We start from the raw sequence: 24,927 nt of genomic DNA, 5'->3' as shown, positions 1-24,927 counted from the left end.
TATTAGGTCCTCGCGACTTCCAGTACCTCTTGTACCCTTCACTGCTTGTCGGACATCGTACCGTAGCTGTACAATTAGTTTTTCTCTCTGCTGTCCTCCCCTCCACTCATGCCTTTTAGGTATACCATTGCCTGTACTTCTTTTTCTTCCTCGGTCCCGCTTCTTGTCGCTGTTGTAGGGTATTGAGAGGCCCATAATGTGATATATAATGCTGTTCTGTCATTTACTCACTGCACGAACGACGCCCCGTGTACTCGGAGGTGTGGCCGCGCAAAACCGCGGGCTCCGGTAGCTCCGCGGCTCGGTGGTGACAAACGGACGGCTGTATACCAAGCAGGCTTCGCGTTCAAGTCACAGGTCTTGTGAGCAGCACGGCATGCACACGCGCGAGTGGCATTCCAATCCAAGAAAGCAAGTCGATTTGTGATGAATATATGCGCCGGCATGTGCGACGCGCGGGGGTAATATTAACATGTATATATATCCAAGTGTCTTTTTATTCTCAGCCGCGAAGGCTTCCGCTCAATCGTCCGCGGGGACGACGCTATCACGCGTGCTCGCGCCCTTTTTCTCGCTAACGCTGCTGCCCTCGCCGTCGGGGCGCTTCTCGCCGGGCGTGCGCTCCGCGTAGCCCTCGACAGTTGGCACGGGGCCCGTGAACCAGTGCACGCCGCCGTACTTGGGGCAGTAGTACCACGCGACGGAGAGCAGGAGGATGCCGCCGAGGACGACGACGGTGTAGTTCATGTCGGGCACGTCCGTCGCGCGCGTCGTCGGGAAGAGGAAGACGACGGTCATAAAGCACATGTAGGAGACGGCGACGACGGCGACGGGGATGCTCTGCGCGGGAAACGAGACCGTTCGTCAGCGTTCAAAGGAATCGTTCGTGGGGAGCTGGAGGCCGGGGACTCACGAAGGCGCCTAGCGAGAACGCGCCGGGCGTCCAGCCGTTTTGCTTCCGCCACACGACGCGCGCGGCGATCGGGATCGCGTACGCGATGTACAGCGCGGTGACGGAGATGGCAAACACGGCGTTGATAGCCTGCGCGCCCGCGAAAACGAGGAGGCCGAGGAGGAGCGCGAGCGCGACGACGAACCCGACGGTGTTGACGGGCGTGCCGGTGTAGCCGTTCATGCGATACAGGATCGAGGAGAAGGGGAGCGCGCCGTCACGGGCAAAGGCGAAGGACTGGCGGGAGGCGGCGAGGACCATGCTGGAGCCCATCATGTACCTGTGGGAGAAGGGGAGAATGGTCAGACGCGCGAAGGTGGAAGGCAGAGGGGGACGCACTGGACCATGACGACAAACGCCCATACGGCGAGCGTACCCTTTTGGCCGAAGCTGTTGAACAAGATCTGCGCCATTGGCTGGGGCGCGTCCATGAGGGCCTGGAGATCTGTGCCCATGCAGAACGCGAGGGACACGTTGATGGCTGCGAGATTGACGTTCAATCAGTGGGATTTGTGAGCGAGGAGCAAGACGCTCACCCCAGCCGAGGATGCCTGCAATGGCAATAGCGAAGACGATCGCGTAGGGAACGGCGGTCGCGGCGTTGGACGCTTCTTCGCTGATGTGCACGCTGGAATCAAAGGAGCCTGGAAGCGAACCACGACACAGACGGTTGTGCGCCGTTAGCACCCTCAGGAACGATTCGTGAGACAGGGTAGGGCGTACAGATGGTCCAAAGTGGGGCGAGGAAGCTGAGGATAAACGCGTAACCGTTGGGCCAATCATACACTGAGATTTGCGCGCATGTGAACAAATCAGAGGAGACGATGAGAAAGGAAACAAAAACATACGGTTGGTGAAGTTCCCGAGCGCGAACTTGGCAGTGTTGCGGAACTCCTTGGGCGTGGCAGCGGGGAGCGCGACGATGACGGCAAGGCAGAGCCTATCGCACCGCAGTACACGTGAGAAAAGCTGTGTTAAAAGAAGCGTGCGCGAGGGACTTACATGACGTTCAACACGACGTAGAGGCTTTGTAAGCGGGCTAGGACGCGAGTGCCGAGGCAGCAGAGCACGGCGTGCGAGAGGAGGATCGCAGCATACACGCCACTGTATTGCAGGTCAGTGAGAATTACAAGGAACAAGAAAATTAGAAAGGCGCACTAAAGCTGGGCATTGGTCGCCGAGAAGGTCTCGTTGGACCCGATACTCGCGGCAGCCATCACCTGCACGGCGCAGCCCCAGTCGATGGACGCGACGGACGCAACGGAGCCGATGGTGTTTGCGTCTGATTAACGCATGTGAGGAGAAGTTTGTCAATGAAAGAGGGGATAGCCCACGTACAGCCGACGATCCAGGCGAGGAGATTGCGCCATCGGGGAGCAGAAAGCGAGTGAGTCCAGAAATAGAGCTGTGGGGGCACGGACAGTGGTCAGGCCCGGAGAGGGATGAGAAAGGGAGGGGACATACGCCGCCGGAGGTAGGAGCTGCGGAGGCAAGCTCGGCCATGGACATGCCGACCAAGAGGATGAAGAAGCTCGCAACGGCCCACTGTGCAGGACTTTAACCTTTGAAACGATCAGACGTGCGAGAGAGAGAGACGTACACCCCAGACCATGGCGGCCGGTCCCCCATTAGGGATCGAGTAGAAGAGGACAGAGCTGAGGGGACATGTGAGGGAATGGGAAGAAGGCAAAGAGAATAAACTCACGCAATGGACGGCAACAAGCCGATGATACTGAACGCGATACCGAACACCTGCGAGGTGGATCAGGGACGGTTATCTGGAGGGAGTGAAATTGGGGAGACAAACCTCGAGAGGAGTGAACGCGCGCCGGAACTCCTGCTTGTAACCAAGAGCGGCGAGCAGGTTCTCATCTGCCTGCTCGACCTGAGTCTTCTGGGCAGGGGCGGTCGGGAGGTAGTTCAGATTGGCTTCGTCAGACATGGTCAACTGAACGGAGCTGGTGGGTGTCTGTGGGTGTGGTCTCGGGAGTCCGTGCTTGCTCAGGGCGAGCAGAAAGGCAGTCGGAGGGAGAGACGGGGAAGGGTTCGTACGAACCGAGTTTTGAAGGGGCAAGCAAGCTTATCGGGGAGCGGGAAGGGCGCTCATTCTGCTCTCGCCCGTCGCGTCGACGGACTTATCTACTGCAATGGCGATAAGGATGCGCTGTATCCAGATTGGTCAATAGACGCTCGGCCGTGGAGCAGCAGTCGGAGTGTAGTCGGCGAACGTTGCTAGACGATGGCGTCGACGTTGAGGAGCGGCGAGGCGGACCTTGGTGCACTTGGTGGACCATGGAGCTCGGTGGAGGAGGTGCGAAACGCGTTCACATGCACACGACCCTTAACCTAATCTCGTCTCATTCCTCCACTATCGTACAAATACGCTCCCATCCCATCCTCGCTCCGGAACGCCCATGGCCCCCGCCGCGACCCTTACCCCTTTGCCTTCTGCGCTTCGTACTGCTTGGGTGTCATCGTTCTCTGCGGAGCCCACGTCATCAGTACATGACATGCGGGTCTGAGCTGAGCTCAACTCATAGATGGACAGACCTGCGTGAACGCGTGTATCTGCGCGATCTCCGTCTTGAGCAGCTCGTTCACTACGCTCCAACGAAAAGGACAACGGCATCAGTCGGGAGCCGCCCGGGAGCACTCAAGCTCGATCACGGAGCGTACCTAGGCGATGTCTCGCCAGCGTCGTCTTGCCTTCAAACGCCTGCGCCCCGGCGGCCGAGCGCGATCAGCAGTGGGTCCGGCCTAAATGTGGGTCGCTCGCACCTCGCTCACGATCAGCACGTTGTAGTTCTCCCCGCACCCGCTCGACTCGTCCACGATCTCCAGGTGCGCGACCGGCAGCGCCGCCCGCAGCTTCGCATCCAGGGCTTCCGTAGTGACGGGCATCCTTGCGGCCGTGTTCTTTGCGATAAAAATAGACGATAGGTACTAGGCTGGCTTCACGAGAGGCTCAGGAACTCGATAGACGGGCGAGGTTGGACTTGGGTTGGGCTCCGTTGCACTTTGCGGACGAGAGATGATCTGATAAGATAGTCCTTCGCCGCCTTTTATCGCTATCGCTCGGCGCTTACCTCGTCTTCCCATATCTTATCGCTCCCACTGCGCCTTCCGTCTTCTCATCGCAACGTGCTCAGACTGGCTCAGATAGGGCCTGCTCTTCCGTTCTGAGCTAGTCCGAGCTGCGCGCTCGTACAGGCTCGCACGGATGTGAGACTCGAGGCATCGGCTGCGCCACAACTTGACTTGCCGGTGCCAGCTACACCCCAGTGCTTCTAGAGGGGTACGAGGATACCCAACCCTCGGACAGGATGGATCAGGCAAGAATGGTAGGTGTGGGATTGCAATGGGATTGCACGGAAGAGGTAGAAGACAGTAAGGGCAGGGGTAAAATGGGGGTTTGGTTGATACTGGAAAGGGGCTGTACTTACATCAGGAGTCTGTATAGTAGCTAAAATGGTCTGTATAGCTGTACTAGACCACGAGAGGCCAAAAGTAAGTCCGGGGTTTGACAGTGTTCACTTGATGTGATTTACAACTAGTGCTGCCTCCCTAGACATTACTAGATTACCCCCTACTTGTTTTGGACTTCACTTCTAGAGATGTCTTAAGAGATGCCTGTCTTCTGGACAATCTTGGAAGATTTCCTCATCTGGGGAGTCTCTACAGACAGCACCAACAGTAAATACACCTAGGATATTTCTTCTGTTTCTGCCAATGAATTGGCTCTTGCTCTTATAATTACATTCATGAAAATCACATTATAAATAGGTACTTTACATGCTCTTGTCTACAGACCTTACTGCTCTATAAAGTGAGTGCCAAAATAATAAAGGAGAGTGAGGAACAGGAAAGTAAGGGGAAATAGAAGAGACTAGTATAGGCAGAGGTTGGTAGTGGTGGCAAGAGAAGATGAGCTTATACATGGGTAAAGGAGGTAGACAATAGTGACAAGACAAGATAGGCCCATACTTATCTTGTATAAGCAGTGGTAAAGGCAGATAGCAATAGTGAGGTAAGACAAGTTAGCCCATACTCATAAAAGACAAGCATAGGCAGAGGTAGACAATAGTAGTAGGAGAGTACAAGTATGAACCTAGGTGGTGGAATCAAAAGGAGGTGAGTCTGAACTTGTCTTTTATGAGCATGAGTAGGGATTGGCAGTAGTAGAAGTGAGAGGGTATAGGCATAGGCATAGGCTAGCAATGGCTGTAAAAGGGTATGGGCATAGACAGGGGCTCAAAAGAGAATATGGGCCTACACTTGTCTTATGCAAGTGTAGGTGGAGATTGGCATTAGTGGTAGAGAGAGATCATAAGTATGGGCAGGGGTAGGCAGCAGCAGTAAGAGAATATGGGCCCACATTTGTCTTATAGGAGTGTAAGCAGAATCCGTTAAGCTAGAGGCTTATTATATACACTGATGTACTAAGAGGGGCTCCCTAAGCTATTTGGATTATAAGGCCCCAATGAATAAAGACAATGGATCATCTTTGAGCTTGCAAGAGAAAGTTGGGATCACTGTTTGCTTTATCCTCAAAAAGATAAAGTAGATAGTCTTTAAGGATATCTTAATGTTTAGCAGGTATTGAACTATTTTCACCAGTTCAATAGATAACTCTGGGTGGTATCCAACTTAGAATGCAAAAAACAGCAAGTGTCTATCTATTTATGCATAATTAAGAATGATTAGGATTAGAGATTATTTGCTTACCCCACCCTAAATCTGTTCAAATTAGACATAATTTTCCTAAATTAGGAATTATTAGGATTGATTATAACTTGAAATTTCGGAAAAATCATAATAAATCAAGCATCACAGTTCTCATAGCCTTCTTATAGAGTCATATCTATTAGAGCACTAGTTGAATACCTAAACACAGAATATACCTTATAATAAACTTGCCTTCTGCCAGAGTTGAACCAACAACCCCAGGACAGATGCTCTAAGCCACTAAGCCACAAGGTCTAAGATATAAACTTGGTAATCTAAATAAGTAGACATAATATAGGCAACCTCAACATCTCTGATTTTATTCAACATTTATCTTTCCTCTATCTTATAAATAAATAGGTCAATAAATACCTAAAAAGTCAGGTCTTTCAGGATTTAGTTTAAACACTAGCTAAGAAGATAATAAACCAATGGAAAATTGATAATACACTTTGTATAGGATAAAAATAAATTATGGCACTTACACAATTTGGACTGAGAATGTATAAAACTATGATTGAGTATAATATTCAATGGGACTCTACTAGTATAGACAATGCTACCTGAATTTGCAAATTTGATCAAAAACATGATTATGAATAATCAAGATCCAATAAGAGAGAGGGGTTTTCCAAATAGCCACAGTCAGGTCTTTCAGGATTTAGTTTAAACACTAGCTAAGAAGATAATAAACCAATGGAAAATTGATAATACACTTTGTATAGGATAAAAATAAATTATGGCACTTACACAATTTGGACTGAGAATGTATAAAACTATGATTGAGTATAATATTCAATGGGACTCTACTAGTATAGACAATGCTACCTGAATTTGCAAATTTGATCAAAAACATGATTATGAATAATCAAGATCCAATAAGAGAGAGGGGTTTTCCAAATAGCCACAGTCAGGTCTTTCAGGATTTAGTTTAAACACTAGCTAAGAAGATAATAAACCAATGGAAAATTGATAATACACTTTGTATAGGATAAAAATAAATTATGGCACTTACACAATTTGGACTGAGAATGTATAAAACTATGATTGAGTATAATATTCAATGGGACTCTACTAGTATAGACAATGCTACCTGAATTTGCAAATTTGATCAAAAACATGATTATGAATAATCAAGATCCAATAAGAGAGAGGGGTTTTCCAAATAGCCACTAGTGAGGTAGAGGATGGGGACAAGAGTATATGTATGGCATGCCTATATATAAATAAGCACAAGATTGTTGGAGGTGATCTTAATATGCTTAATGCATATATTTCCTATATGGTAGGCAAATATACCATTCTAGCACCATATACCAATATGACTGTCTTTTCCACAGCCTAATAGCTAGAGGAAAACACCAAGTTTGAGCATCTTCTGTATAACAAGGCAATGAACAATATAAATAGTGCTAAAAATTGTAATATCAATAGTGATGATGATTGTGTGCTACACAAGACAGTATTAGCCACTATACTGATAAACAAGGTCTATAAGGCTGCATATAGCATATCCCTAAGTCCAACCCACATATTGTGTCCTATAATGACTAGTAGCAGGCATTGGCTAACAATGACAACTTTAATAATCTTGTGTGCAAGGCCAAGGTACCTAGGTCTTTATAGCCTCTTGTGGCAGCTGCCAAGCTGCCAATAAAGTGGCTGGGGGCATCAATGCACATTTCTCTCTTTCTATATCCCTTATAAAAGCAGCTGGAAAGTCAGCAAAAGAGCTACAAGATAATGGTATAGGCATATATAAAGGAGAATAATATGCTAAAATAGTATAGAATATGCCACATCTTTACCTTCTCACTGATAGAGCAGTAGTACTTACTATTTTCTACTAATAATTAAAGACTTTTTAGTATAGAATTAGTGTTACGAAACGCTTCACCTATGCTTACCTACTTTTTCACCTTCTTGATAAGGACTCATAGGACCTTTCTCCCGACTACACCTCGCGTTCCTGCTCCACTGATACTTGGTCTGTGCATCTGCTTGTACATATTTATAGATACTACGGCGCAGTGTGGAAGCCCTAGGCTATCCACTTCTGTCCAATCTAAGAACTGCTGTTCACACAGTCTTCTCTGATTCTGAGACATTAGTTTGATCAGTCCTGATCATCCTCTCTAATCCTCTCGTATTATTTGTGGCCTAGGATCCTCTCGTCCCGAACAGCCGTTCGTGACATCTGGATAGCCTCTCCACACACAATCCTACTCCACCCTTTTCTTTGCAGCAGAACACCGGCTAGATACATACGGCGCTAGGCAGTCCCAAAAGACAAGCGTCCGTCGACCGTAGTAGTTACTATACACTTCGAGCGAACGGTTGGACGATTCCACTTCAGTGTGGGTCGTTTCAGGTTGTAGAATACTTCTATCTGGTAATTAACCCAGTGGAAGTACGACCGAAACAACTGCACTCGACGTTACGTACAGTACTATACCAGAAGCAGAAATACCGTACCCGGCTAGGAAGAGCTGCTGTTGCCTTGACCCTCGAACCTTGATCAGGTCGAGACTAGCGCGGGCTCTTTGATCCAACAAGACGACTTCCAAAGGTTCAGGAAGAAGCGTAGGGCGAGTTCCACACGGAACCGACTACTTGAAACACTCCGACACATTTGTCCATTTCGGACAACCGATCAGAAGAACATCCAAGGGAAACTGGGTTTACGTAGGGGGACAGAACAGCGGAAAAACAGTTGACGCCCCGCTAGTACCCTGGGAAGACAGGAAGGCACCCCTCAGAACCGTTGATTCCCCCACTCGCACAAAACCCATCCTATCACCAGTCGACATCCCCAAGGAGGATATCGAAGAAACCCCAATTCCCGCAGGAGTGTTAACCCCGGTTGACGAAGAAGACCCGGAACCTATAGCAGGACCGAGCCAACCAAACCCCAATCCAAACCCACAACCGAACCCTTTACCAACCACCGGAACCACAGACGACAAAGACAAGATGTCGGACAAAGGAAACAAACCGAAAGACTTCGATGGCACGAGGTCGAAATATTGGGAATGGATTTACGAATGTCATATGTACATCCTTACCAACCCGACCAAATACGACACCGATAAGGACAAAACCCTGATGGTGCTATCGTATATAAGAGAAGGAACGGCATCACTCTTTGCCCAGAAATACTACTTCGATAGGGAACTCCGAGAATACAAGGCAACAGAGACAAGAAAAACATGGGGAACGTTCAAGGACTTCCTGAAAGAACTGGCCGCCGCATTCAAAGATGAAAGTCTCGAACAGAAGGCAAGACAAAAACTATTCACAATGAGAATGGGAAAGCGATCAGCAGACGAGTTCGTCACGGACTACCTCATGACGGCAGGAGAAAGTGGATTCGATCTCGAATCCACCGTCGACTACTTCCGTCGCGCCATACACCTGGAGATCCTCAAACAAATTTACAGACTCCTGGACATGCCGACAACAATGGACGATTGGGTAAAATACACCCGAAGGTTCGATAATCAGTGGAGAGAGCTGCAGAGCATAAAAAGCTCCATACCCTCCGCTGCTGTTCGATCCAGCAACCCTTTCCGCTACAACTCATCCAATGCCCCATCCTCCATGAACAACTCTGTCATCCCTATGGCTGTAGACTCAGTCCGGACAACCCTCACGGACGAAGAACGCAATCGCCTCAGGATGGAGGGTGGGTGCTTTTACTGTCGACAGAAAGGACATATGGCAAACCAATGCCCTGTCAGGGGTTCGTCTAGGATATATGAAGGGTCAGCTAGATATGTTCAACAGGGTAGTGGAACGGTGGGGAACCGCTCGACTCAGACCGGCAGAAGGATGGGAGGCGGAGGAAGCGGCTATGGCTGAACGTTCTCGGCAGGAGCTTCAGGCGGTACTCAGGGAGGCGCTTCGGCGCAAAGTAGAGGCGTAGCGACGACTAACCCGTTCCAAGCCCGACTCGCAGCTCGCCAGGCCCACGCACCCGGACCGGATGCGCCTGTATGTGAGACGGAGCCTGAGATTAGCCGAGAAGAGATCCAAAGGGTCATCGGGAAGATGAGATGGGACGAACAGGAAGCACTCCTTCAGGAGTTGAGCGAGATAAGCAAGAAGAAAGAATCGGATTTTTAAATAGGCCTATGGCTCCGGTGTACCGTAGACCTGTCCCAGACCCTCCTGTAAAAACATTTGTACGGCTCACGAAATCCAACCAGAAATCGTCTATGCGAATAAACGTGCACCTAAAACACAGAAAAGGAACCACCGAAGCCCGAGTATTGATCGATTCAGGAGCAGAAGGACTCCTCATTGACAAACAATTCTGCTTAAATAACAATATACCAACGCAGAAAATCGACAACCCTCTCCCTGTGTTTAACGTAGACGGAACAGCCAACGACGGAGGAAAAATCACCGACAAAGCCTGCGTGCTTATGAGGATAACAAACGAAGAAGGCGACTACCACGATGAACAATGCGAACTACTAGCCGCTAACCTAGGAGGCGAAAACGTGATCCTGGGAACAGACTGGCTGCATGAACATAACCCACAAATTAACTGGGTAAAAAACAGTCTTACATTTTCAAATTGTGCCACCACATGCCTAGTCAGCCGGCCTAAGTTTACCATAAAAGCACTAGTACCTACCCAGCAAAGAAAAAACAGAACGATCGGGTACTCCAGAATAGAAGATGACCCGGAAGGAGATGAAATCAAAGATACCTTCTTCTCCGAATTCTACGAGGAATGGTACTACCAGAATCCACTAGAAGTACATCCCCTCGAAGCAATTCACATCGGTTCCATCGGAAACAAGTCGCAACAACTGGCAGAAAAGGCGAACAAAGCAAAAACGGAACGACCTATCGAAGAAATAGTTCCAGCATACATTCTTAAATGATTTGCCAAGATCTTTAGCCAAGAAGCTTCACAGCAACTCCCAGAACATTCACAATGGGACCATAAAATCGATATGAAACCAGGATGGGAACCGATGGGATATAAACTATATCCACTAACAGAAGAAGAAGAGGACCAGCTACACGAGATGCTCCAAGAGCATCTAAAGCGAGGAACCATCCGGATATCTAAATCCCCGCAAGCGTCACCCTTTTTCTTTGTAAAAAAGAAGGAAGGAAGCTTACGACCGGTTCAAGATTACCGAAAACTGAATGAATGGACTATAAAGAATAAATACCCACTGCCCCTAATTGACGACGTAATAAGAACCATCGCCAAATCGAAGGCGAGGATCTTTTCCAAGTTTGACGTAAAATGGGGGTACAACAACATCCGCATAGCGGAAGGCGACGAATGGAAAACGGCCTTCATGACCAAATTCGGCTTGTTTGAATGCCTCGTAATGTTCTTCGGTCTATGCAATTCACCCGCCACCTTCCAAACAATGATGAACATCATCTTCCATGATCTCATCGTAGCACAAGTCCTGGCGGTTTATATGGATGACATTCTAGTATTCACGAAAACCATCGAAGAACACCGACGTGTGACAACCCAGGTCATGCAGATACTCCTGGATAACGACCTATTCTTGAAACCCTCCAAATGCACTTTCGAAACAGACACGGTCGAATACCTCGGATTCATCATCTCCGCGGACAATATATCTATGGACCCCGTCAAGGTTGATGGAATCGCCGCCTGGCCAACTCCGAAGAACCTGAAGGAAGTACAATCCTTCCTGGGCTTTGGAAACTTCTATCGCAGGTTCATCAAAGACTTCGCCGCTACGGCTCGACCCCTTAACGACCTTACGAAGAAAGACGTCCCATTCGAGTGGACCCCCGAGAGGAACGAAGCATTTGAACGACTAAAGCACTGTTTCATGACGACTCCCGTCCTTGTTTACCCGGACGGCAATCGCCCATTCCGTCTTGAAACTGATGCGTCAGATTTTGCCTCAGGAGCCATCCTATCGCAAGAAACGCCAAACGACGGGTGGCATCCCGTCGCTTACCTGTCCAAGTCCTTCAATGCGGCCGAGCGAAATTACGACATCTTCGATAAAGAACTACTTGCTGTCATACACGCCCTTGATCACTGACGCGTATACCTTGAAGGAGCACGACACCCGTTCGAGATCTGGTCTGACCACAAAAACCTCCTGTACTTCTCCACGGCAAGAACTCTCTCCCGCCGCCAAGCACGCTGGTCACTCTTCCTCTCCCGTTTCGATTTCACCCTCGTCCACAAGCCAGGCATTACCCACTGGCCCGATGCTCTGTCCAGGCGTCCAGACCTGAAAGAGGGGGTAAAACTCGACAACGAAAATCGAGTACTACTACAACCTCAAATATTCGTAAAGAGTGTAACAGGACGAGGAACAGTCGAAATGCTTGATAGCTAGCTGAGACGAAAGCTAAAAGAAGTCACAGCCAAAGATAAAGAAGTAACAGACGCAATGGAACTTATCAAAGCATCAGGACCCAGAGCACTCTCAAAAGGCCTACAGGAATGGAATTACGAAGATGATCTTATCTGGCACAGAGGAAAAATATACGTTCCACCAGACGATGGACTTAAACGACAAATCACAAAGATGTACCACGATTCACCAGCCGCGGGACACCCGGGAAGATGGAAGACCTATGTCCTAGTGTCCGATAACTTCTGGTGGCCAGGAATGTCCACAGTCATAAAAGAATACGTAACAGGATGTGCAACGTGTCAATACACCAAGAATATCACGCACCCCACACGCACCCCACTCATTCCTAACGAGATACCAGAAGGACCCTGGCAGACAGTCACAATGGACTTTATCACGGATCTTCCACAAGCCGGATCCTATAACGCAATACACGTAACAGTCGACAGAAGTACCAAAGGAGTCGTCTACACCCCGTGCGACAAAACCATAGATGCCGAAGGAACGGCCGACCTCTACATGAAGAATGTCTGGAGAAGATTTGGACTCCCACAAAAGATCATCTCCGACAGAGGCCCACAATTTGCCGCTCGATTTATAAGAGAACTATGGAAGAAGCTAGGAGTCACGACAGCGTTATCAACCGCCTACCATCCCGAAACAGACGGCGAAACAGAAAGAGTAAATCAAGAACTAGAACAATACTTGCGAGCGTTCTGCAACTACGAACAGACGAACTGGCCGGAGCTACTGCCATACGCCGAATTTGCACACAACGTAAGGGAACACTCAGCCACACATCAGTCACCATTTGAACTCATGTACGGCTACAACCCGACCTTCGTACCCCAAATCACACCAAGGTCCGACATCCCCAGAGTGGAACTGAGGCTAGAAAGACTAGAACAGCTTCGAAAAGAAACAAAGGCCAGCCTGGAAGTTGCGGCAGAACTAATGAAAAGAAAAACCACCGAGAACGAAGTCAAACTAGAAGCAGGACAGAAAGTTTGGCTCTCAGGAAAAAATATTACCACTACACACCCAAAGGACAAATTAGCCCCTAAACTACATGGACCGTTCCAAATAGAAGAGAAGCTAGGGCCAGTTACGTACCGATTAAAACTCCCGCCGACATGGAAGATACACCCCGTGTTCCATGCCTCCCTATTTACACCATATAGAGAAACAATAGCCCACAGCCCCAACTTCGAACAGCCACCACCTGACCTGATCGAAGGACAAGAGGAATACGAAGTGGAAGATATTCTCGACAAGAGGAAACGAGGACGGGGATACCAATACTTAGTACATTGGAAAGGGGACCCCAGTTCGGCGGACGAGTGGATCACTAGGGCAAACCTGGGGAATGCCAAAGAACTTTTGGAAGCATTCGACCAAAGACGTAACGCTTTGCCTCTACGAGAAGCCCTCGTAAACATAGAACCACGGAAGCATGAAACATATAAAAACCCGAATTCGATCCTTGTAATTCCCCCAGCACTTCAACCACTCCTTTCTGACCCACCTTCGACAAGACATGTCCTCCAACGAATCTCCCTACCTCTCCTCTGCTGACGACACCCTCATCGACAAACGAACGTCGCTCCCCAGTCACCTCTGCTCCCCCACCGTGTCAGAAGCAGGAGACTTCGAGGCTATACTCCGTAACGAAGACACTCCCATGCTCAGTGCAAGGGGACAAGAGTATCGAAGAGAGGAAGCAGCAAGGAGGTATCAGGCTCAAGTCGACACTGACGCGGCAGAAGAAGCAGCTGTGGCGCAAATCCCTGGATCCCCCGTCATAGATATATCCACATCCCCTTCGTCCTCTCCCTCACCGCCCCCTTTGATCCGTGAAGCTAACGAAGGCGTCATCTTCCCGGATAGGGAAACCTATCTCACGACCCCCGTTGCGTACATGATGGGACTTATCGAGGGGACGCCTAACACAGAGTTCGTGTCAGGACCGACTAGACCGGAGATTCAGCGAGCGTTGGAAATCCTGGAAGAAGAAAGAAGTTTTGTTCGACATGCACAGCGAGCCTTGCAGATCAGAGAGGGCACGATCATTGCCCGTATCAATGCAGGGCAACAAAAACTCATGGGCTTGCAGAACCTTCGAGATTCCTTTCACCCTGCTGACGACCCTACCCCTTCCACCGAGTATCACATGCCTACCACGGCTGTGGTATCTCGTGCCTTGTCTTCGGCCTCAAATGGCGCTCCGCTTCACCCGATGCCGGGGACTTACCCCACAAGGACCGACAGAGAGCGAGACGTATATCGGTTTGCACAAGTCTCCCCCCGTTATCACATCATCCCCGCACGTCTCGGCCTCATCCGCTCCTCGACACGAACCCGACCTCCTCTTCCCTTCACTGAGTACGACTCTAGCGAATCCGATACCGCGCCCGTTGTACTCCGCCCTCGTGGAGCTTAGAGAGCGACAGACGCCTCCGTCCGGTATGACGTAAAACTGCCAGGGCAGACGACGGTTCAAATCCGTTGGGCCGGTACCCACTGCCATGATGAGAAGAGGGACTCAGCTCTAAGACGCAGTCCCCGCATGGTTGGTAATGAGGTGGGGTATCATGACATCCGTACTCAAGGGCTATCGCGTCATGACTCGACTGTGGGCAGTGAGAATTTGTGCCCTAAATATTATTTTGTATGACATGACTCTTGTGCATTGCTTATGTTTTTCTTGGACTGTTACCTACCGTCTCTGGCACTGACGGCCTAGAGGAGGGGGTAATGTTACGAAACGCTTCACCTATGCTTACCTACTTTCTCACCTTCTTGATAAGGACTCATAGGACCTTTCTCCCGACTACACCTCGCGTTCCTGCTCCACTGATACTTGGTCCGTGCATCTGCTTGTACATATTTATAGATACTACGGCGCAGTGTGGAAGCCCTAGGCTATCCACTTCTGTCCAATCTAAGAACTGCTATTCACACAGTCTTCTCTGATTCTGAGACATTAGTTTGATCAGTCCTGATCATCCTCTCTAATCCTCTCGTATTATTTGTGGCCTAGGATCCTCTTGTCCCGAGCAGCCGTTCATGACAATTAGTGCTAATATCATGAAATTAGAAACCAATCCAATGCTCACAATGTGTTGCTCCTAATTAGGAAATTAGACACTTTTAGATACTATTAACACTTTTAGATACTTTTAGACAGTATTAGATATAATCTGGAGCTAATACAAGGGGGTGTTTTTCCAGATGTATGTGAAGTGTGGGCAAACTGACCCAAGTACTGCCAAACATCCTTCAGTCAGTTGTGGTTGGTTGGGTGGGAACCAACTATGTTTGGTGTAAGCCAGCATCTTTGGTACTTGTCTAGTGCTATTTGTTATCTTTTCAAAGCTTCCCAAATATCTCCCTTAGACCCTGGCATGGGTGCATGCTCATCAGTGTGTATTATGGCTAATAGTTCTTTGTTGAAGATGTCGTAGTTCTGTTCTACAGAATTACATGATTTGGATAGGTAAGCTACTAGGTGCCAGCCATCATCCCGGGATTTCCTATAATAGAATGGTGCTTGATGTGAAGTCCAAAGCACTAGTTTCAAGGCGGAATAGGCAATTGCTATCAGGATAAGTAAGTACTGGTGCTGATGTAAAGCACTGTTTGAGGGTTTCAAACACCTTGTTGCACTCCTTAGTCCATATGAATTGGGTGTCCTTTTTTTTGTTTGCTATCTCTGCCAGCTCTTGTGATTTGCTATGGGTAGATCTAATATGGATTGCTTTGAGTGGGTGCATTTCAAAAGGGTCTTGGTTGTACCATTCTTCATAGAATTTGGAGAAGAAGGTTTCATCTTCTTTTTCTCCTTCAGGTTTGTCTTCTATTTTTGAGTATCCAATTGTCTCCATGCTTCTTTGCCATAGGAAAAGTTGTGCCTATATTGTGAATTTGGATTGGCTTACTATACACATTGCTGTGCATGAAGAGAACATAAGGCAGTTTTTTACCCAATCGATTTGTAGATTATGCTCATATAGCCAGCCTGTCTCCAAGATGACATTTTCTCTTTCTAGGTTAGTAACAAGTAGTTCACACTGTTTATTGTGGTAGTCTCCTTTATCATTTGTCATCCTTATCAGCAGGCATGTTTTGTCTGTGATTTTTCCTCCTTCATTGGCCATGCCATCTATATTAAATACTGGAATAAATCTGTCAATTTTTTGGAGTGGTATTTTTTGTTTTTGGCAAAATTGTTTGCCAATAAGGAGTTCTTTTGCTCCTGAGTCAATTAATATCTTTGCTTCAGTGGTTTCTCTTCTGTGTTTTAATCATACATTTATACATATAGATGATTTTTGATTGAATTTTATAAGTTGTACAGCTGTTTTTACAAGGGAGTTCTGGATAGGCCTATTGTAAGGACATAGGCCAATTTAAAAATCCATATCCAATTCCTCTTATTTGCTCCCTTTGCTTAGCTCTTAAAGGAGTGCTTCTTGTTTTATCTACTTCATCTTCCCTATAAGCCTCTGGATCTCTTCTTGGCTAACCTCAAACTTCTTCTAATGTACAAGTGCATTCTCTCCGGATACATAGGCTTGGCACTAATAAGCATGTACCTATATTAGGGTCTGAGAAAAGTATTCGGGAAGCTTTAGGGATATACTAAACAGTGCTAGACAAGTACCAAAGATGCTAACTTACACTGAACATGGTTAGTCCCTACCCAACTGACTGCAACCCACTAAAGAATGTTTGGCAGCACTTGGGTCAGTTTATCCACAATTCACATACTTACCATGACCATATAGGAGTTTTATGATAGGTGTTTACAAGATCAGAGCTAGTATTCTATGTCAGCCAATATGCTTCATGAGATAGTCAGTCCTTATCGCTTATCATCCTAAATTCTGCATCGTTGGTCAAACATGATCTTGCACTATTACTTGGCCACCCTAGTTGTTTGTTACTTTTTCTTTATTTTTATTGGTTCTCTAATGCCTGTTCCTGCTACCCACACTCAGGTGATAGATCCCAAATATTTGGGATTTCACCATCACTGATTAACTTGTACCTTATCACCTTTGGAACTTATATGAACATCTCACCTATCTTCTTATCTTCTCTGTTTGCTAGGGCTTGGCACCTATTTGACATCTACTCTTATTCCTTGCTCAATATTTTAATCAGGGGCTCTGTTTACTATAAAAACCTATATACAACTCTGGAATAAACCAGCTTTCACACCCCATAGTTTAGAGCTTATTTTTACTCATCTTAACCATTGAAATTATCTTTGTTGACTCCCAAAAACTTGTCATCTTCATTATTTAGCCTTGTTTGCATTTGTACTTATCTTTTTGCTCATACCCCTTATTCTCCCTCATATATTGTCAGAGTCTCATGTGGCTCTTGAAGCACGTAGTTGTTGGTTATGACACTACCTTCCCATTACTAACTGAATCTCTGACACAACTGACTAAATGTTTGGTCGGTGTTCAGCACAGTCCCAAAACTATTTGGGTGCCATAATCTCATACTCTTATTGCTTCCCAGTGCACCTTTGATTTCTAAAGTTATCACTAATGATTCCTTGTGTATTAGATACTAGCTCTAGCATTCCTTGCTCTAAAAGTTGTTTTGGTGTTGTGCTTAGCATTTAGAGCCACCTCTAGTGTGACATTTTAGAGCCCACCATGAGGGGTTAGTATTCAAAATTACCTTAAGGAATCTACATCACTCATCCTAACCAATAGCAGAGTTCAAAGAATAACAAATAGTTATGGACAGCTTCAATACTTAGGAAACCTTTGCCAACCAAAGTCTGTTTAGAGGCACTGATATAGTCCCAGAATATTTATCCCATTATCACTATCTTGTTCTTGAATCCTCACTGTTGCTCTTACCACCACCTAACTTCACCTTCTTCTTAACCCCACCTTCGTCACTGAACTGATCACTACTTCTGCCGATTTCCTTTATCCTTGATCTTGCACTCTTAGAACAATCACCCCTATCTCCCATACTCATCTGGAAAAACACCCCCTTGTATTAGCTCCAGATTATATCTAATAGTATCTAAAAGTATCTAAAAGTGTTAATAGCATCCAAAAGTATCTAATTTCCTAATTGGGAGCAATATATTGTGAGCACTGGATTGATTTCTAATTTTATAATATTAGCACTAATTCCATACCAAAAAATCTTTAATTAGCAGTAGGAAATAGTAAGCCCTACTGCTCTATTAGTGAGAAGGTAAAGATGTGGCACATTCTATACTATTTTAGCACATTACTCTCCTTTATATATGCCTGCACCATTATCTTGTAGCTCTTTTGCTGACTTTCCAGCTGCCTTTACAAGGGATATAGAAAGAGAGAATATACATTGATGCCCTAGCTACTTTGTTGGCAGCTTAGCAGCTGCTACAAGAGACTATGAAGACCTTAGTACCTTGGCCTTGCACACTATAGGGCATAACATGCAGGGTTGGGCTTATAAATGTGCTACATGCAGCCTCATAGACCTTGTCTATTAGTGCAGTGGTCAATACTATCTTATGCAGTACACAATTGTTATTACCATTGATATTATAATTTTTAGCACTATCCACATTGTTCATTGCCTTATTATATAGAAGATGCTCAAACTTGGTGTTTTTCTCTAGCTATTGGGCTGTGGAAAAGACAGTCATGTTGGTATATGATGCCAGAATGATATATTTGCTTGTTATGTAGGAAATATGTGCACCAAGCATATTAAGATTATCTCCAACAATCTTGTGCTTATTTATACATAGGCATGCCATATATATGCCCTTGTCCCTACCCTCTACCTCACTAGTGGCAATTTGGAAAACCCCTCTCTCTTATTAGATCTGAGTTATTGATAATTATTAATAATACTAATTTGAGCTAATTATGGCTAATTACTCATAATCATGTTTTTGATCAATTTTTTTTCAAATTAAGGTAGTGTCTATACTAGTAGAGTCCCATTGAATATTATACTCAATTATAGTTTTACACATTCTGAATCCAAATTGTATAAGTGCCATAATTTGTTTTTACCCTGTATAAAGTGTATTATATATTTCCATTGGTGTATTATCTTTTTAGCTGGTGTTTAAAATAAATCCTAAAAGGCCTAACTTTTTGGGAATTTATTGACCTATTTATTTATTAGATAGAGAAAAGATAAATGTTGAATAAAATCAGAGATGCTGAGGTTGCCTATATTATGTCTACTTATTTAGATTACCAAGTTTATATATTAGATCTTGTGGCTTAGTGGCTTAGAGCATCTGTTCCGGGTGCTTGTATACATGAGGTTGTTGGTTCAACTCTGGCAGAAGGCAAGTTTGTTATAAGGTATATTCTGTGTTTAGGTATTTAACTAGTACTCTAATAGACATAACTCTATAAGAAGGCTATGAGAACTGTGATGCTTAATTTATTATGATTTTTCCGAAATTTCAAGTTGTAATCAATCCTAATAATTCTTAATTTAGGAAAATTATGTCCAATTAGAACAGGTTTAGAGAGGGGGTAAGCTTAAAATGTCTCATCCTAATCTTCCATAATTTAGTATAGCAGAGCATCAATTATAGCTAATTAGAGCTTAATACAAGGGGGTGGTTTTCCAGATGGCCTATCCCTTCACAACTCTATCCCTCTATTAATTCCATGTAGCCCTATCTTTTGGATGCTGACCATCTGACTGACTTCACTAGAATGCTCCTTTGAACTAGCAACCCCATCCCCAATCACCTTAGCAAACAATATCTTTTCCCCTACCTTTGACTTTCTCACTATGGTGACCTAGTCTATGCCCACTTGTAAAGATCAAATGGCCCCAACCTTTGACTCCTATCAATCCTATGAACTGAGATGATGTTTCACTGATCTAGACTTCCACTTTGTTTGGTCAGTGGTAGTAGATGAGCTGGAAAGGAAGAAACACGCTTGCTAATTCCTGGACATTGACACTTGTAAGCTTTGGAAATCACTCACCACTTTCACTGATACCATGGAGACATTCAAGGACTTTTGTGAAGAGGTCTACAGGCTATACTCCAGATCAGAGGAAAAACACAAATGGTCAGTATCAGATATAGACAAGCTAGTTAGTGAAATAAGCAGGGTTGGCATCTTGTCCCTTAGCAGGCTTGGTGACTATTATTGGTGATTTTTGGTGATTATAGTATTCCTCCTCAGCAAAGCACAAATCTTAGTCACTTAACAAGGACATGCCTTTGCTAGAGAATTCTAGCTGGAGCTATGGGCAAGGATCTCTCAATGTCTATAACTCAAGTTCCCCAATCATTTCCCAGATGACCTATACAATTTCTAGGGTATTCACAATGTGGCCTGATTTGTCATGCATGGCACCATGACTGCCTACAGTATTACCTCAACATTGTCTACCCCCGCTCTCTTGAATGACAGCAATAGTGAAATTATCAAGCCTATACCAGATAGCGATGAGGCAATTAACTTTGTGTCCTTTTCTTGACCTCCCCTGAAGCCACTCACACATGCAGACTACCCTAAGGTCATGTACTGGCACATGCATGAGTGGATGTCCACTTCTAAGACCATGAAAGCAAATGCTAATGATCCTAACAAGAAAAAAGGGCCATAAACTAATAGAAACACAATGATGATGTGTGTTGAAGACAAGGACAGCAATTGCATCAATGGGCACAGAGCAAAGAAGATACACTAATGAGTATGCACCTGCACTAAATTCTAAAGGAGGTATTTGGGAAGCTTTGGAGAAATACTGAATAGTGCTAGACAAGTACTGAAGATGCCAACTTGCACTGAACACAGTCAGTCCCTACCTGACTAACAACAACCCACTAAAGGATGTTCGGCAGCACTTGAGTCAGTTTGCCCACACTTTATGTACTTACCATAACTACATAAGAGTATTACAATAGATGTTTACAAGATCAGAGCTAGTATTTTATATCAGCCAATGTGCTCTGTGAGTTGGTTGGTCCTTATCACTTATCTTTCCAACTTCCACATGGTCAGTTAAACATGATCTTGCACCATTACTTGGCCACCCTAGTCATATGTTACTTCTTCTTTATTTTCATTGGTTCTCCAATGCCTGTTCCTGCTACTTATGTTTGGGCAATAGATCCCAAATATTTGGGATCTTGCCATTACTGATCAACTTTTATCTTATCACCTTCAGAACCCATATAAATATCTCAGATACCTTTTTATTTTCTTTATTTGCTAGGGCTTGACACCTATTTGACATCTACTCTTATTTCTTGTTCGATATTTTACTTAGGGGCTCTATTTACTAAAAAAACCTACATACAACTCTGGAATAACCCAGCTTTTGCACCCCACAGTTCAGAGCTCATTTGCACTCATCTTAACCATCAAAATTATCTTTGTCAACTTCCAAAAACTTATCATCCTTGTTATTTGGCCTTGTTTACATTTGTACTCATCTCTTTGCTTATACCCCTCATCTTCCCTCATATATTGTCAGAGTCCAATATGGCTTTTAAAGCACGTAGTTGTCAATTGTGACACTACCTTCTTGTCACTGACCAAATCCCTGGCACGACCAACCAAATATTTGGTTGGTATTTAGTCCCAAAACTGTTTAGGTGATATGATCTCACACTCCTCACTGCTTCTCAGTGTGCCATTAATCTCTAAAGTTATCACTAACAATTCCTTGTATATTAGATACTAGCTCTAGTACCCCTTGTATTAGAGGTTGTTTTGGTATTGTGCTTGGCACTTAGAGCTACCTCTAGCATATCAACATGCTGTGGTAACACAGTTTTGGCTTTGGCTGAAGAAGGTGAATCAATTGCCAAGGATGTAGACACAACTAGACCTCAAGCTATTAGACTTGTATCAACTCAAAATGGCCTACTGACTTCCTGAGCCATAGCTCTACAAAAGCAGATTGAAGGCTGACATGATTGCAATCCACTTATACTTCTAATAGTATGGAAGATCTGTTGTACAAGGCCCCCATTGAGTCAAGAAAAAGGCCCCCAACCAGGATATGCTTATTGCTCAACTCACTTCAGCCAAACAACAAAATGAAGATTCTGATAGGCTTTTGAGTGAGCCTCACAAAAAACCAAGGCTTGATCTATCCTAGCATAGCACAGTTGCCACCAAGGATGGCAGAATTCTTGCTCTGGACAATAAGGTCACCTATGCTCCAGATAGCAAGGCTATTGCTATAGATAGTGACAGCATTAGTCTAAATGTTGGTGCTACTGCTATGGATGGCAGGGGCATTACTTTGGGTGCTAAGATGGCCACAACAAGTATTAGAGGCATTGCTAAGGATGCTGAGAATGCCACCTAGGGTAACAAGGGTTCTGCTTAGCCCAACACAATCACCAATATATCATTAGCTGACAGCATCTTACTAGCATCCCCTACATTACAGCTATGTGGATCTTAACTAGTTCCTCTCAGACCAAGAATTGTAACAAAGGTCTATGTCATATATCATGGAATCCCTATTCACAAGAATTCACTCATATCAATTATCTAGCCAATGAACCCATTATATGTATTCCTGATATTCTATTATCTTGTCATTCTAATCATATCTCCATTCATGCTTTTGTAAATTGAAGCTTTTCCAAGGCACTCTTACTAGGCCCCTGCCAACACTTGATATCAACATCCTTGGCCCTTCCAATGCTGCTCCTGCTGCTAACATCTCTAACATGCTATCTATGACACATGACACTGCAACTAACAAATTGACACCCATGTTCACAAGTCCCAGTGTTACTACTGGCAGTGCTGATGCCACTACAAATGCAGCAGTGGCAACAACAACAACAACAACAACAACAACAACAACAACAACAACAACAACAACAACAATAACAACAACAACAACAACAACAACAACAACAACAGCAATAGTGGCAGTAGTAGCAGCGACAACAATAGCAGCAGCAGCAGCACTAGCAGCTGTTGCACCAGCTGTACTAGCCATCACTACTACAGCAGTAATAACAGCAACAGCACTAGCAGCACTAGTAGCACCAGCACTAGTACTAGCAGCACTAGCAGTGCCAGCTGCCTCAGGTGACATTGTTAAATTTGATTCCTTTTATCACACAATACTAAGTTCTTACAATGCTCAGTTTCAAGTGCTTCTTCATCAAAGGCTCCTAGCCAGAAAAAGGGCAGTGGTAATGGTATGTTGTACATAGGGAAGCAGCTTGTCACAAGGTACGAAGTTTTCCAACTATGAGAGATTACACTCAGCAATGCTGCCACCTACAAACTAATATATCACACAGGAATATATGTGCATGGCAATGGAAAAAACAATTTCTAAAAGGAACGACTAACAAATTTAATGTTTACTGGTCCAGTCTCTCTCCAGATGAACTTACAGTATGTTCAAATTGACTTTAAAAGACATCAAACTCAATAGAATTCTAAATCTACAGGTATATGACCATCTCAAGCAAGAACAGGTATGTAGTACAACCACCACAGACATCACATACTAATACTGTCCACTCTTTCTAGAAAATGAATATTGTACAGTTGTGACATAGAAATTAGAGTACCTGGGTCAAGGTAGCTAGATAGGATTTGATACAGTGAGATTACTAAGGCAGGTAGTTAGATAGGATTTGAGGAGGTTAGATAGCAGGGATATGATGAATCAATGTGGTTCAATATCAATGAATATATTCATGATCTTAATAGACATTGATCTAATACACAAAATGTGGAAAAATGTCAGTAGATTATGAACACACTGAAGCCTATCCAAGATTAACTGGAGTTGATTTAAAGAGATGTTAGTAGTTGAATCACTTATTGGCATGCAATCAACAGTCTAATTTATGCATGGCTAAGTGAGATGAAAGTCATTTATATTTAATTAACATGAAACTTTTCTAAGCAGATCTAGCTATATCTACTTGTCTGTTCTCATTAGCTCTTGTTAGATCTGACTATACCAGATTTTCACTGGGTTTGATTAGTAAGCTCTATAGATACTCTATGATTAAAGGTGTAGTAATAGTAGAGGAATCATAAGACTGGATTGGTTGATTTTTTTCGAAAATCTATATGATAAATTAGCTTTAATTAGCTCTAATTAGATCTTATAATTTCAGAATTAGGGAGAGGGTAAGCTAAAAATCCTTAATGGTAACTGGCAAAAATCTAGCTATATTTATGCTTAACTATGGTTAATTTGATGTGGAGCTTTTCTTTAATATATGGCCAAAGAGTCCGGGGATAAGGAATTCTTGTATTGGATTGGTGATAGTAATACCATTAGAAAGGGCATTAGAGTTAGAAGAGTTAATGGTGATATCGGAGGTTATAAAGATAGGATGAAGGATGAAGTTGGAGGAGGGAAAAGACAGAAAGGTAAAAGAAGAGAAAGTAGTCATATTCAGATTGTTGAGAATATAGTGAGGGGAGTGATTGAGGTAGTATTTGACTATGATAAAGAACATTTATTGGTAGCTGAAAAGCTAAGGAGTTTGTTATTTGACAATGACATTATATCTATATGAGATCACTGGCAACTAGAACTGAACTATGATAGATAGTGTAAATGAGGCCAAGAGTGAGTGAGAGGGTGAGGAAAGTAAGAGTTGCAATGGATATGCAAATGGCTACTTTAGCTAATGTGGGTTTTATAGTTATTTTTCTGGCCATGCCAATTCTTGGTTTGTCTGCTTTTGTAGCTCCTAGTTTGAATGGGCATGCCAATTAGAGTTGTTCAATTGTTTCTGCTAAGGCACTGATCAAGATGAGTCTATATTGGGCTTCTTTGGCCATGGGCTTCTATTATTAATCTTTGGTAGTAATGTATTTGACTGTGAAATTAAGAAAGGCTTCTTTA

The 24,927-nt window shown here is 44.7% G+C and overlaps 9 protein-coding genes across 9 annotated transcripts; 4 read left to right on the top strand and 5 right to left on the bottom strand.

The window, feature by feature from the left end:
• Positions 1-633: 633 nt before the first annotated feature.
• On the bottom strand, positions 634-2,834 carry HETIRDRAFT_11198 (amino acid transporter; the record flags this gene model as incomplete). The annotated part of the gene is made up of 13 exons (XM_009549603.1): positions 634-840; positions 914-1,232; positions 1,292-1,433; positions 1,489-1,596; positions 1,676-1,738; positions 1,801-1,892; positions 1,955-2,056; positions 2,111-2,234; positions 2,291-2,357; positions 2,417-2,497; positions 2,553-2,607; positions 2,658-2,704; positions 2,760-2,834. Coding segments are annotated over 13 exons (1,482 nt in total), but the record flags the coding sequence as incomplete, so codon positions are not given.
• Positions 2,835-3,481: 647 nt separating this feature from the next.
• On the bottom strand, positions 3,482-3,853 carry HETIRDRAFT_322563 (uncharacterized protein; the record flags this gene model as incomplete). Its single annotated transcript, XM_009550187.1, has 3 exons — positions 3,482-3,552; positions 3,629-3,668; positions 3,731-3,853. The coding sequence occupies 3 exons, from the start codon at positions 3,851-3,853 to the stop codon at positions 3,482-3,484; spliced, it is 234 nt and encodes a 77-aa protein (XP_009548482.1).
• Positions 3,854-8,650: 4,797 nt separating this feature from the next.
• HETIRDRAFT_419576 (uncharacterized protein) lies at positions 8,651-9,538 on the top strand (the record flags this gene model as incomplete). Its single annotated transcript, XM_009550186.1, has 1 exon — positions 8,651-9,538. The coding sequence occupies one exon, from the start codon at positions 8,651-8,653 to the stop codon at positions 9,536-9,538; it is 888 nt and encodes a 295-aa protein (XP_009548481.1).
• Positions 9,539-11,217: 1,679 nt separating this feature from the next.
• On the bottom strand, positions 11,218-11,472 carry HETIRDRAFT_322564 (uncharacterized protein; the record flags this gene model as incomplete). The annotated part of the gene is made up of 1 exon (XM_009550185.1): positions 11,218-11,472. A coding segment is annotated over one exon (255 nt), but the record flags the coding sequence as incomplete, so codon positions are not given.
• A 2,125-nt stretch (positions 11,473-13,597) lies between these two features.
• Positions 13,598-14,500, top strand: HETIRDRAFT_117063 (uncharacterized protein; the record flags this gene model as incomplete). The annotated part of the gene is made up of 1 exon (XM_009550184.1): positions 13,598-14,500. One exon carries the CDS (start codon positions 13,598-13,600, stop codon positions 14,498-14,500), a length of 903 nt encoding a protein of 300 aa, XP_009548479.1.
• Positions 14,501-15,971: 1,471 nt separating this feature from the next.
• On the bottom strand, positions 15,972-16,349 carry HETIRDRAFT_49154 (uncharacterized protein; the record flags this gene model as incomplete). Its single annotated transcript, XM_009549643.1, has 1 exon — positions 15,972-16,349. A coding segment is annotated over one exon (378 nt), but the record flags the coding sequence as incomplete, so codon positions are not given.
• A 1,558-nt stretch (positions 16,350-17,907) lies between these two features.
• HETIRDRAFT_322976 (uncharacterized protein) lies at positions 17,908-19,856 on the bottom strand (the record flags this gene model as incomplete). Its single annotated transcript, XM_009550183.1, has 2 exons — positions 17,908-18,061; positions 19,699-19,856. Coding segments are annotated over 2 exons (312 nt in total), but the record flags the coding sequence as incomplete, so codon positions are not given.
• Positions 19,857-20,016: 160 nt separating this feature from the next.
• HETIRDRAFT_242749 (uncharacterized protein) lies at positions 20,017-20,217 on the top strand (the record flags this gene model as incomplete). The annotated part of the gene is made up of 1 exon (XM_009550182.1): positions 20,017-20,217. A coding segment is annotated over one exon (201 nt), but the record flags the coding sequence as incomplete, so codon positions are not given.
• A 2,593-nt stretch (positions 20,218-22,810) lies between these two features.
• HETIRDRAFT_419575 (uncharacterized protein) lies at positions 22,811-23,612 on the top strand (the record flags this gene model as incomplete). Its single annotated transcript, XM_009550181.1, has 5 exons — positions 22,811-23,135; positions 23,195-23,282; positions 23,354-23,450; positions 23,507-23,533; positions 23,589-23,612. The coding sequence occupies 5 exons, from the start codon at positions 22,811-22,813 to the stop codon at positions 23,610-23,612; spliced, it is 561 nt and encodes a 186-aa protein (XP_009548476.1).
• Positions 23,613-24,927: the final 1,315 nt, after the last annotated feature.

This window comes from Heterobasidion irregulare (genome assembly GCF_000320585.1).
Source record: "Heterobasidion irregulare TC 32-1 unplaced genomic scaffold scaffold_07, whole genome shotgun sequence".
Taxonomy (NCBI): domain Eukaryota; kingdom Fungi; phylum Basidiomycota; class Agaricomycetes; order Russulales; family Bondarzewiaceae; genus Heterobasidion; species Heterobasidion irregulare.
The sequence above is the reverse complement of the archived record's forward strand: the minus strand, read 5'-3'. Positions and strand labels throughout refer to the sequence as shown.